Source organism: Mytilus californianus, unplaced genomic scaffold (genome assembly GCF_021869535.1).
Source record: "Mytilus californianus isolate M0D057914Y unplaced genomic scaffold, xbMytCali1.0.p SCAF_7, whole genome shotgun sequence".
In the NCBI taxonomy this organism is placed as follows: Eukaryota; Metazoa; Mollusca; class Bivalvia; order Mytilida; family Mytilidae; genus Mytilus; species Mytilus californianus.
In genome coordinates, this window is record NW_026262723.1 from 26,231,127 (window position 1) to 26,244,945 (window position 13,819).

Consider the following 13,819-nt stretch of genomic DNA (forward strand, 5'->3'; position numbering starts at 1 on the left):
ACCTGGCGTAAATTGAAATAAGCCAGGCGTAAATTTTCCTAAGGGCGTAAAACTGTTGGAAGGGCGTAAATCATAATACCCATAATGCTTTGTTAAAAGGATCATGGGAAATTTTTCAAAATTTGGCTCTCTGGTATTAGCTTGCAAGTTGGACATATGGCAGCTTCATATATATTCAGGGGAAATTAACTTTTTTTGTGCTTTTTGAAAAAACTTGAAATTGTAACTATGGAATCAAATTGATGAATGAAAATTGTGAAATGAAAGGAAAGTAGTATACATGGCCATGGTAACTAATAATTATGTGAGTAACTAAGTTATTGATTTTTTATTTTTTACCATTAATTTCTAATCTGGAAACCCTCATCCTTGGATAATAACATTTAAATCTTTCACAAGTTTGATTACAGTATTATCATTGATTTTTTTAGTTTAAATGACATTAATTTTCAAAACAACTTAGTCAAAATGCTAGTTTTATGTCAAGAAAAACTAATCGTCATAATTCTTATTTAAACTTAAACTTATTTGAGACATTGTCTGTATAATATGTATTTATTTATATAGCTTCTTCAATGGTTAATATTTCAAGTTTTATGTCAAACAGTGAGAACTTTAAGCAACAGTACAAGTTTGTATCTAATACACAAAGTACACAGCTAGGATAACACACTGATTTAAATTAAGTGTAGTATTATGTAAGGACATTACGCCTGGTTTATTTATTGACCAGGCGTACTCATTTGCATATTACGCCTGATTTTCTGTCAACCAGGCGTACTCATTTAAATATTACGCCTAATTTTACGCCTGGTTTCCGCCTCAGTTACGCTTGGTTTCCGCCTGGTTTACGCCTGGTTGACGCCTGGACATGCATTCCTTAAACACTGCAATGACGCCAGGATAAAGTATGATTTCTACGCCTGGTTTCCGTGTCATTTACAGGCGTCACATATTGTACAGGTTATTGTCAAAACTTGAAATGTAATCAAACAGACATTCCTTAACCGTGCAATATAAGCATCCCACTGAAGAAAGATTCAAAACACATTTGTGTTACGCACTTTTTGAAAAAGTTGCATATTTATTTTTAACAATTGTGGTATAACTGGTAATCAAACACCAAGTTAAAACTACAATGATGTAAATGTTAACAACTTATAAAATAGAAAAAACAAAGGATATTGGGTAACCATCCTTGACACAAAATCAGTACATGCACAGATAAAAAAAACACAAAAAGCAAAGGAACAGCGCTTTTTTTTTGCTGTTCTTCATCTCAAAGTCACAGTGAGGCCTTCAGCAGGAATCACACAAACAAACAGTAACATCCGGTTTTTATTCGGGTTCTCATTAGTCAGTCTATAGTTTCTTATGTATTGGTTTGTGGAATCTAGTTGTGTCTTTTGTCATTTTTCATTTGTTGTGTTCGCTTCGACTTAAGAGTTTTGATAAAACATTTTGGTAAATTAATATTTTGTTCTGGTTTAAAGGCAAACGAATAAGAAGATGAAAACGAAAATTTGTTTTGTAATTCTCTCTAATATCAATACAAAATTTCAATAAATCTAAATATACCTCTTTTGGAGTTTCAATGAATTCAGTGACTCTTTCTATACTAACAATGTTGGTTTCAAAATTGGCGTAATTCATCATAAACCATCGAATAAGATCCTTCATCTAAAAATATGAAAAGTTGTTATTGCGCTTGAAGTCAACATTGAGTTTTAAAAAACATGTCAGAATATGTGAGTAACAAAAAACACTCATGTTAAATGGCAAATAAAACATCATTATTTAAACGCTAGTAGATGTACAGGCATATGTATAAAGAATAACGCAAAATCAATAACAGAAATACATGTAATATATAAACCAACAATACAAAATAATCGATAAAAAACATCAGGAAAATCAGTAACAATGAGAATTGGGCATGAACATATACCCACAAGAAAATTAACTTATGTGTATCAACAATGTAAAATGAAGGACAATCGAAGTGCAACAGGACCAGCTCACTTATTCAGCACAGCACATTTCTTTTTTTGTATTTGGGTTCGCTTTGCTCAATACTTATAAGTCTGTGACGAGTGTAATTTTGGACTATTGTTTGTTTTTAAGTTATTTTGGTCGTTCTGTTCATCTACTACTCCCTTTGTTGTGTTGTTTTTTGTACGGTTCACTGTGTTGTGCTGTTTTTGAGTAAGACTTGACAAAATAGTTTATTTAGGTAACATTGACGTGCTGCCTAAAGGTCTTTTGCTTTTGATTCCTTTTCTGTATAGGGCAACTAAAAATTCAAGATAAGATATTGTAGTGCAAATTTAATTTCAAATTTAGCTATTTATTATAGTCATTCTTACTTTATAGGCATATGTAAATGTCAAAGCGACAATCCCTACAGTGAGATGATCTTTACCAATCAGTGAAAACATACAGGCACAAAATACTACAATCGCTCCAAGGAAATCATTTCTGATATGTGTCCATCTAGAAGAAAGATCACATTTACATAATGAAAATATTGTCAATTAATGTAGATCAAATATATACAGAGATATATCCTGCCGAATTGACTTTAAATAAATCTAATACTAACAATGAACACTGCCCTTCCTGAATCTTGATATCTTTATCTTTAACGGGAAGCTTAATACCAAAATTTATGATAAAAGAGATGATTTTTCATTTCCTATTGTTAATTATCCATTTTTAGATGGTGACGTTCCCTTGTCGCCATCTTATGGTGTTTATATATCTCAACTTGTTCGATTCGTTCGTGTTTGTAACAACGTATTTGATTTCAACGAAAGAAATCTCTGTATAACTGAAAAATTATTACACCAGGGTTTTCGATATCACAAACTAGTCAAAACATTTACTAAATTTTATCATCGGTACAAGGACATCATTCGTAAATATAAATCAACACGCAGACATCTTATACGTTCAGGTATTTCACATCCAATATTTTATGGTAATATTCTTTACAAAGCACAAAAATGTCGGCATTCACCTCAAAAGCTAACCAAACCTTTAAACAGACTTATTCGGAAAGGATATAGTTACGATACTGTTGTCAAGTCATTAAGGATTGCATATTTTGGTATTAATGTTGATTCACTCATAGGGTCTTTGCATCGGAAATAAACACATTTATTCTAAAACCAGTTGTTGGTATGATACGGGTTATGTTCTTCTCATATATTTTATGATGGTATGATACTAAACCCCTAAATGGAGGGATTGTACTTGATTTTCATATGATGAAGACATAATCTTTCAATCAGTTTAATTGAGTTTTGGAGCCGGCATGTCAGTAACTGCTAGTAGTCCTTTGTTCATTTATGGTTCATTGTCATTTTGCTTAATATCTTTTGTTACCTATTCTGACATCGGACTCGGATTTTTTTTGAACTGAGTTTTACTGTGCGTATTGATATGTGTTTCTTTATTCTACATTGGCTAGAGGTATAGGGGAGGGTTGAGATCTCACAAATCATGCTTAACCCCGCCGCATTTTTGCGCCTGTCCCAAGTCAGGAGCCTCTGGTCTTTGTTAGTCTAGTATGTTTAACTTAAGTTCATTTATATGTTTTGGAATTTAGTGTGACGTTCATTTTCACTGAACTAGCACACAATTTTATTTAGGGGCCAGCTGAGGACCACCTCCGGGTGCGGGATTTTCTCGCTGCATTGAAGACCAATTGGTGGCCTTCGGCTGTTGTGTGCTCTTTGGTCGGGTTGTTGTCTCTTTGACATATTCCCCATTTCCATTCTCAATTTTATGTATAGAAGAATTATGTTCTCTAACGATTCCCTTGTAACACAGATTCCATAACATTAAATTGGTCGCTTGTATAAAGAACTGTTCATAATTTATGACTACTGATTTTTTCTCTTTATTAGATAGTTATTCTAATCATGCAAGATGTGCAAGTTATTTCTAAACAATGTATTCATAAAACTATCATTTTCAAATTATGACAGTGAACGTTAAGCAACCAACAATCAACCAATCAAAATTATGGTAGTTCAAAAGTATTATGCAATTCTTATGATTCCCTAGTTTGTGAACTCTGAGATCAAAAGTTCAAAACCTTGCTTTGGCCAAGCGCATTTGACTGTAATCTTATTATTGATCACTATCATGTCAACTCAAGATATTTGCTTTGGCCATGTGAATTTGACTCCGATCTTATCATTGATCACTATCTTTCCAACTCTAATAATGTACGTTCAAAATCTCACTTTGGCCAGGAGTATTCGACTCCAATCTTATCGGTGATCATTAGCCTGTCAACTCCGAGATTGTAAGTTCAAAACCTAATTTCGGCTACATGCATCCGACTTCAATCTTAATAGGATATTGATTAAATTTCCAATTATCCTGTCGAAGGTTTGTTCTCTCCTGGTATTCTACAGATGACTACATCTATAAAACTGGTCATTCTGTAAGTGGCGTTAAACACAAACGATCAATTAACGCATCAGTTGTTTTTATAGACTACAAAAGTTGAAGAAGATTCCTTATAAAATCGGGACTGAAACTGTCCTATTGTATTTGACTGTGATGTTAGGCAAAAAAAGGGTTAACGATATTTAAAAGTTATTGCAAGTTACAAATACTTTAGCCTAAAAAGTAATATAAAATTATGCAAATATATTAACTCACTTTCCTGTTGACCAAATAAGATTAATACAATTACTATAATCATCGCATCGATTTATCAACTCTTGGATAAATCTACTCTCCTGTTGGTATGCTCGTATGGTTGAACACCCTGATATGGTTTCACCCATATGGGAGTAAATTGGTGATCGCGCAGCTGAACTTAGTCTTTGCAATTGCCGTCGGGTTGGTACTGTTGTTTGCTGGATAAAAGAAGGGAGATAACAAAACATGTACTATAATTCATTGTTTTTATGATTAATTGTGACAAATCTTAAACATTGCTAAAGTTGAACAAAAAAAATGTTCATGTTTAAAAAAATTCTTGCCTAAGCCTTTCTTTGTGTTCTACACTTATAAAAAGTAGACAGAATTCTTTGTTACAAATTTAGGTAAACAAACAAAAATTGACTTCATTTTTCTTTTAATAGGAAAATGATGATATTTCTTTGACATGATTGGTTTTTTTTTGTTATGATCAACTGGTGGTTCGCCGTGACTTCGGATTTGTTCCGTTGACCGTTCATGCAATCTCATCTTCCTTCCTGTGATTATTACTGAACTACCTGTTATGATCAACACGATATATGGCACTTCTACTGATAATCCCTCCACAGTAGGTCAACCCAAATTTTAGTTGGGTTTGTGCAGTTCAGTTTTTTTTTTTGTAATTCTGTGCATTTTTTTGCTCCATGATAGTGGCAAGTCTTAGTGGGTTTTTTTTCTTTAAAGGTCATGATTTTGACAGAATTGATCATCCTATCTACGTTTTTTTCATTCCCCCTATGTAACTCTTTTACGTTTTACGTATAATATGACATATTAAATTAGAATTTGTTTACAGTGAACTCAATCGAGAACATATGTTGTAAATAAACAAAAAACAAAAAAAAAACTAATACATTGTGTGCAAACGCTTTTTCTGACTTACATTAATCAGGTAAAATTACAAATTTATCATTGGATAATTTAAGAACGGCATGTCCTATGCATGTCAGAGTTGCTACATGTACGGACTTATGAACCGATGATACCAACGAGAACTAGTAATCTAAAGTTTAAGAAGAATAAATCGTTACTCTAGTTAACCTTTTTTGTCATTTGGTTTCTGGTGGAGAATTATCTCATTGGCTATCATACCACGTCTTCTTATATTTTTTTTTTATCATACTAGAAAAACTAAGGATATTGGTATCAATCCATGACACAAAATCAGTACATGCACAGCAAAAAACACACAAAAAATAAGGACCAGCACTTTATCTGTTTACTTTTGTAGTCGGGTGCATTCATTTGTGAACACGTTTAGACAAACTATGTAGAAATCATTTATAAAATTATGTTAAAATGTATAAAAGCACTTACCTGGATGTACCAAAAAGCCATACTTATTGGTACCACGACCAAAATCATATGAGGTGTCCCACTGCACATGGCCATTACAGACATGATAAAATAGAAACCGCTGACTACTACATCTTTGAACATAAATACAATGTCTTCATCAATAGACTCAATATCTTTTGAAAATCTGTTGATGATTCTACCAAGTGGAGTTGAATCAAAAAAGCTCATCGGTGACATGAGAACGTTGTTTAGTAAGCTAGTATGGAGCTTTCTAGCTCCATTTATCATAGCGATTTCTACCAATTGTTCTGTTATCAGGATAAGTATGCCTAAAATTATTAAATGTAACGTTCAAGGTTTAAAGTTATATTTTTACATGTATATTTCAAATCACTAAAAACAGGTACGACCGAATATTTGTTATCATTATCACAAATAAGAAATTACACTTCAGGTTTGCTTTCGAAGGGCTTTTCTGAAATAGTCTCTTTCAGGTAAATTAAAAAACCAAATATTTTGGAAACTTAAAACAAACTTCAAGAAATACCCAAAATATCTACCCAAGTCAACAATGTATGAGAAAGTGTAATAGCTTTATGATATAACCAAATGAAACAGTATGCAAATCTTGTTTTTCATTTATGTTTAAACTTGCCTCTTATTAAGCCTATGGCTCCATACACACCAACTCTCATTTTGATAGATGGTCGGTCCTTTTCGTCAGAACTAGCATCATCAGTGATTTTACTTAGCCACACGTCCAAATATATTTCCGCTACGTAATGTGCCATATTGAATGCTAATGCAATTATACACAACTTAATACCAATAGCTCGCACGTAGGACATTATAACACTGACCTTCACCTATTGAAAACAAAAGTATTTTTATTTATGCATTTATGTCAATACAACGTTTTTAAAGCAATGATAGTTAATTTGATTTTTTTTATTCACTCTTAACCACAGAGTTTTTTTAAGTTAAGTCTTTAACAAACTTATGCAATGTTTTTTATGTTGCTTTTTGAAGATATTTATGTTGACAAAATCTTACAAAGAAATATGAAAAAGTTGAATCTTGGGGAAGTAAATCCATGAAGGATAACTAAACTGTTTAACGCAATGTTTATAAAAGAAAGAAATTTTGTGAATTAGTGGTCATAGTTTAAACTGACAATGTTGGATAAGTTGAAATATACGAGTGTTCTTGTCGTGCTGTATTATCAATGAGCAGTGAATGATATTTTATTTGTTTTGAAGAATTAATTAAATTAAAAATGTTCATTGACATATTTTAAGATAAATATGATACCGTTCCTGATTCAATGGTTTCATCTTCTATCAGTGTTGCTTTGGTGCATTTTTCATTATCATTTGTGATAATACACTTTGATGCTTGTCTTGACAAACAACGTGAGGATTGTCTGCAAAATAAAAATAAAATAACAAAATACCAAACTCCAAGGAAAATTCAAATGGAAGGATACTCAAAAGCTCAAACACATCAAACATGTCATATGAATGAAAAATCACTGTCATATTTCTGACTTGGTACAGGCATTTCCTTAGGTAGAAATTGGCAGATTAATCCTGCTTTTATAGCTAGCTAAATCTCTCACTTCGTATATAATTCAATATTGCGTCCTTTTAATTTTACTCATAGTGTCAGAATGTACAGTGCGATTGAATATGCTATTGAATGAATCTTGCCTGTCATAAAATACTACCTACATGAAAACGATATGATCGAGATGAACGACTGTTATGTAATAATGATATCTTTTGTCGAAATGTTTAGTGAATACAATACAATTGTGTGTGCATTGACCATTTTCACAATTTCAAAAATGTAGTATTTATAATGTAGAACTGGTCATGAATTTTTTCAGCAAATCAATGTAATTTTTTTTTATCGCTATTTACATGTAGTATGTTTTTCCTTTGATCTTTTTCGGGATAATTTTGCAGATCATACTACTCGCTTAAAATAGAAAATTATCGTCTGAGACTAAAGGCTCACTTGTCGTTGTTAGGTAAACATCAACGACGTCATAGGCTAAATAGCGATAAACAGATCATCAATGATGGCCTTTCAAACTCGAAGGTTTTTCTCGACTACATCTCATCTCAAGGCTGAGATCTTATAAATACTAGTCAATAAAAACAGAATCAGATAATCTGAAATTTTAAAATAAAGTCAACAGACCTCGTTCCTTTGAAGTTGATGCAATTTTGTTTTGTTTTTGTTGATTTGTATCTGCTAAATGAATTAATAAGATTTGACAAGTGCTACATGCGGAGTTAGATCTGGTTACCCTTCCGGAGCTCCTAAAGATCAACATCGATTTTTAGGGGAATTCGTGTTGCTCAGTTATTAGTTTTCTATGTTGTGTTTTGTATACCATGTATACTGTAACGTTTGTCTTTTGATCCATAATTCTTTTACCATGGCGTTGTAAGTTTATTTTCGACCAATGAGTTTGAATATCCCTTCGGTACAATGTATCTTTAGCCTATTTTTGAACCTTGCTAAACAATTGTTGCCTCTTATTTACTATTTAGCAACACGACGGGTTCAACAAGTAGAGCCAGATCAGCTTACCCTTCCAGAGCACATGAGATCACCTCAGTTTTTGATTGGGTTCGTGTTGATCAGTCGTTGGTTTTCTATGTTGTGTTTTGTGTACTGTTGTTGGTATGTTTGTCTTTTTCTTTTTTAGTCATGGCGTTGTCAGTTTTTTTTCGACTTAAGGTTTGAATGTCCCTTTGGTATCCTTTATTTCCATACAAACTGTATAGTGCCTCTGTATTTTAAGTAAGTTTTTTTTCATAATCATAATAATTAATTCTTAGTTTGTAAAAAATGACTATTTTAATATAAAAACAAGAATGTACACGGATGCCCCATTCGCACGATTATTTTCTATGTTCAGTGGACTGTGCAATTGGGATCAAAACTCTAATTTGGCATTAAAATTAGAAAGATCATATCATAGGGAACATTTGTACTACGTTTCAAGTTGATTGGACTTCAACTTCATCAAAAACTACCTTGACCAAAAACTTTAACCTGAAGCGGGACAGACGGGCGGAAGAACGGACGAACGAATGAACAAACGAACGAACGGACGCACAGACCGAAAAAAAATTATCGAATTATCTGTATAGATGCAATGAAAGTCTCTATTTTCACTTCCGAATTCATCGATTTTTGATTTCTTTAGTAATTAAAAAATAAACACAAAAAGCCTCTTTTTTTGTCAAATTAACCTATGTTCAAAAACATACACGATACACCGTATCTTATAAGTCTACCACTAACATTTGATATGAAAGCCATCCCATGATGTCAAATTGATCAACACGAATGAAACATGTGAAACAAGTGAATCTGTGAGCTACTGCTCACTAATGATACCCCCGCCCGCTAAAAGTATAAGGTAAACAGGAAGTTGTTGAGGGATGAATCTGAAAACGCATCACACGGTATAGCTGACTTATGTAAACCCTGAAACCAAATTTCAGAAATCCTTGTATTGTAGTTCCTGAGAAAAATGTGACGAAAATTTTCAACTTGGCTATCATGTGTAAAATGAAACAAGTGTTCGATTAACAGAAAGTTGTTGAGTGATTAATCTGAAAACGCCTCACACGGTATACCTGACTTATATTAACCCTGAAACAAAATATAAGAAATCCTTGTATTGTAGTTCCTGAGAAAGATGCGACGAAAAATATTCATGGGACTGACGGACGGGCTGACGGACTGACGAATGGACAGGCAGAGGTAAAACAGTATACCCCCACTTTTTTAAAGCGGGGGTATAATGACCAACATTTCACAGTCAACCAATAGTGACATCGACAGAGGGATAAAAATGTTATGTATAAACAATCAAAATTACAAGAATAGTTAAACGAATACATTGAATAGTGTATACCGATGTCAAGTCAGCTACAAATATTCGATTATTCAAGAGTATTTACAATATGTTTTGTAGGGTGCCTCTGTGTAAACAGCTCATTGTGTATAGAAAATCTTACCTATTCATAATACTGTGTTCACTTTCGTCTTCAACGCATATATCGTTTATAATATCATCTAAGGGGTCAGGGTTGTATATGTTTCTATCTTCTAACCACTGCAAATGTTGATTGGAAGTATGATGCAATTTTTCATGCAAGGAACTATTCAAATATTTTGTGGTAGAATGAATATCTGCTGACTGTTGTCTCAGAAAATTTTTCTTCAACACAAATTTTTCTACCGTTTCATTTTCTAATCCATATTCAATCGTCTTTTTATATATTTCAGAGTGACGTCTAAGTAATGTGGGTCTTTCAGAATGACGACTTAGTAATGAGGGTCTAGACTTGTATGATTCATCCTCGCTTGATTCCATTCTTTTCAATTGTGCTATCTCTGACAGCTGTCTATAAAGAATATTAACATTGATTAACTATATACTAAACACTTCAACTTTATGATATATTTATATAATATGATAAAGTTGAAAAAAAAAATTATGCATGTATTTAATGGCCATGAAAAGCGCATTTTAAATCGCAGTTTATTCATATCTTGTTTGGTTATTAACATAACTTTGTTTGTAAATGGTTAGTTATTGCAGCACAAATCCCTTTTTGAATGATATCATAGTTATATTGGAATTAAAACTAAAATAATTTAAAAAAAAAAAGGAAACAATGTTAACAATGACAATTACATTAATAAAAAATATAAACCTCATTAGAACTGATGAACTTCCACTTCTCTCTAGTTCGGATGCAACTTCTTCTGTTAATGCAAGAGCTGTAAAAATTGAAAAATACTCATTACTAAAAAATATAAACAGATAGCGTTAAAAGAAATATTAAAGGGTATGCATTTATATGAAAATAAATAAGCTTTAAAGAGATGCTGGTTAATTTCAGAGCAACTATATCATAGATTAGACGACAAAAAAATCTACAGTCAACCTCTTCCTTAAAGGACGGGCAGACAGCTGTAACACAGTGTATTCCTCTCCCATGCTACAATTAATAGCCCACAAAAAATATAAGAATTAGAAAAACCTAAACAATCAAATGTATGATATATGTAACAATGAATGTATGTCCATTGATCAATTACAAAACACATGACGATTTTAATGTTTTCAAAATAATTGCTTCAGCCCTAGAATGTTAAAACCTTCCCAACGAAATTCGTATGGTGTAATGGTTTAATGCGTATGATTGAATGGTTTAAGATGTATGGTGTTAAGGTTTAAGGTTTAAGGTGTATGGTGTGATGGTTTATGGTTTATGGTATAATGGTTTAATTTGTATTGTAAAATGGTTATAAGTGCATGGTAAAATGGTTGAATAGGTATGGTATAAAAGTTTTAAGTTGTATGGTGTAATGGTTTTAAGTGCATTCTATTATTGCTTAATGCGCATGGTGTTATGGCATTAACTGTATGGTGTAATTGTGTAAGGTATATGGTGTATGTGGTGGTGGTATGCCGTAAATACTACACGGACGTTCTTAAGAATGACATTTTAAATTCACCTACATTCAAGTCCGTGCGCTCCACAGAGAGTCATATAGTAAACAAACATATCATAACCACATCATAGCTTAAGGCTTCTTCTGAACATTTGTAGGTTCCAACTATGTATTGGTAACCTATACTACACAAAAAACAGTTAAATATCGTTTCATCTCGGCCTCTAGTAAGTGTTCTACAACTGATCTTTCAGTGCTTTTAACAAGTTCATTAACTACATGTACTATCAAAAAACTTACTATAAACTATTGTAATAAAATATATGAAAATAGTGGAATTAACTTTTTTTGGAGTGTAAAAAATTGTTTGGATGTTTTAGATAAATTAAGTGCTTTTGATGGTCCTTTTGATTCTGGTCACAGTTTTAACTTTTCTACTCTTTACACTACACTTCCTCACAATCTTATCTCAAAAGTTTTCCTATTTAATTAAATGATCGTTTGGTAAATCTGAATGCAAATATATTTGCTGCAATTCATTTAATGCCTTCTTCTCTAATGAGAAAAGTAAATATGCTAGATATACTTACTGGGGGTGTGATGAGATGATTGAAGCTGTTAATTTTCTCCTTGATAATAATTATGGACGTTTCGACAACAAAGTTAATCGACAGTTTGTAAATATTCCAATGGGCACTATTTGCGCCCCTTTAATAACAGATTTGTTTGTGTACTGTTATGAATCACAGTTTATGACCAAACTCAGTAAAGACCCGTCTATTTTGCATTCAATTGATAAATAAACAACACTTACCGTTATCTTGATGATATTTTTTCGTTAAATAATCAAGAATTTTCTAAATATACTGCCGAAATTTACCAAAAGGAACTTACTTTGAATAAATCAAATTTAAACGGTAATAACTGTCCTTTCCTAGATTTAGATATTTCGGTTTTAAACGGGAATCTCCACACTAAAATTTACGACAAAAGGGAAGATTTTTCGTTCCTTATTGTTGATTTACCCTTTTTGGATGGTGATGTTCCTTTGGCACCATCTTACAGTGTTTATATTTCACAACTAGTTCGCTATGCCCGTGTCTGTTGTGACGTTTTTGATTTTAACGAACGTAATCTATGTATTACTGGTAAATTATTAAGCCAAGGATTTCGTTACCACAAATTACTTAAAACCTTTACTAAATTCTTCCATAAATATAAAGATTTGGTTTTGAAGTTTGGTTGTACCTGTAGAAAACTTATTTCAAACGGGATAGCACATCCTCATATTTACGGAAATGTTGTTAACTGTTCCCGGAAATTCATAACCGATCCTGGTAAACTTATCGATCCTTTAAATAAACTTATTCTAAAAGGTTACCAATTCAACACTGTAATAAGATCATTGAATATTGTTTTTATTGGTATTAATATTGATTTTGTTATCAGTAAATTAAAAGGATACTAAATATTATTCTTATATACATATACACATTTATGGATCTACAATCTGTCGATACCTGTATCTTGGCATTGCACAAGGTCATGTTTTTCTCTGACTGTTTATGACGTCTTTACACTAAATCCTTTGGATGTTGGATGTGTACTGATTGATAATTTAGACTTAGATGCATGATTTTTTTTATTAGTTGTTAGTGGCTTTGAACTAGCTGTCAGTAACTGCGCGTACTCTCAGATCAGTATTTAGTGTCTTTTTGTTGTTGGGATATACAAGTACCCGGCCACGTCCACTCTGTGTTTTTGTTAGATGTATTTCTATTTGTATCCATCTGATGAGTTAAGCCTTTTTTCAACTGATTTTTATAGTTCGTACTTATGTTGTACTGTTACACCACTTTCCAAGGTTAGGGAGAGGGTTGGGATCCCGCTAACATGTTTAACCACGCCACATTCTGTATGTATGCGCCTGTCCCAAGTCAGGAGCCTGTAATTCAGTGGTTGTCGTTTGTTGATGTGTTATATATTTGTTTTTTGTTCATTTTTGTACATAAATTAGGCCGTTAGTTTTCTCCTTTGAATGGTGTTACATTTGTCATTTCGGGGCCTTTATAGCCGACTATGCGGTATGGGCTTTGTTCATTGTTGAAGGCCGTACGATGACCTATAGTTGTTAATTTCTGTGTCATTTGATCTCTTGTAGAGAGTTGTCTCATTGGCAATCATACCTCATCTTATTTTTTATAATGGTGTAATGGTTCAAGGTGTATTGTGTAATAGTGTTAGTTGTATGGTGTAATGTGGTAATGTTTTAAGGTGTAATTGTGTAATGGTCTAAGGTGTATGGTGT

At 32.5% G+C, this 13,819-nt stretch overlaps 1 protein-coding gene across 1 annotated transcript in view; it reads right to left on the reverse strand.

The window, feature by feature from the left end:
- Positions 1–13,819, reverse strand: part of LOC127708901 (multidrug resistance-associated protein 1-like) — a 47,530-nt gene that overhangs the window by 3,785 nt on the left and 29,926 nt on the right. Inside the window, exons 20-27 of the mRNA XM_052214057.1 lie at positions 10,767–10,833; positions 10,065–10,454; positions 7,333–7,444; positions 6,677–6,887; positions 6,040–6,350; positions 4,678–4,877; positions 2,367–2,493; positions 1,579–1,680 (exon numbers count right to left, since the gene is read on the reverse strand). Coding sequence (XP_052070017.1) covers positions 1,579–1,680; positions 2,367–2,493; positions 4,678–4,877; positions 6,040–6,350; positions 6,677–6,887; positions 7,333–7,444; positions 10,065–10,454; positions 10,767–10,833 — 1,520 coding nt within the window. The remainder of the gene's footprint in view (positions 1–1,578; positions 1,681–2,366; positions 2,494–4,677; positions 4,878–6,039; positions 6,351–6,676; positions 6,888–7,332; positions 7,445–10,064; positions 10,455–10,766; positions 10,834–13,819) is intronic.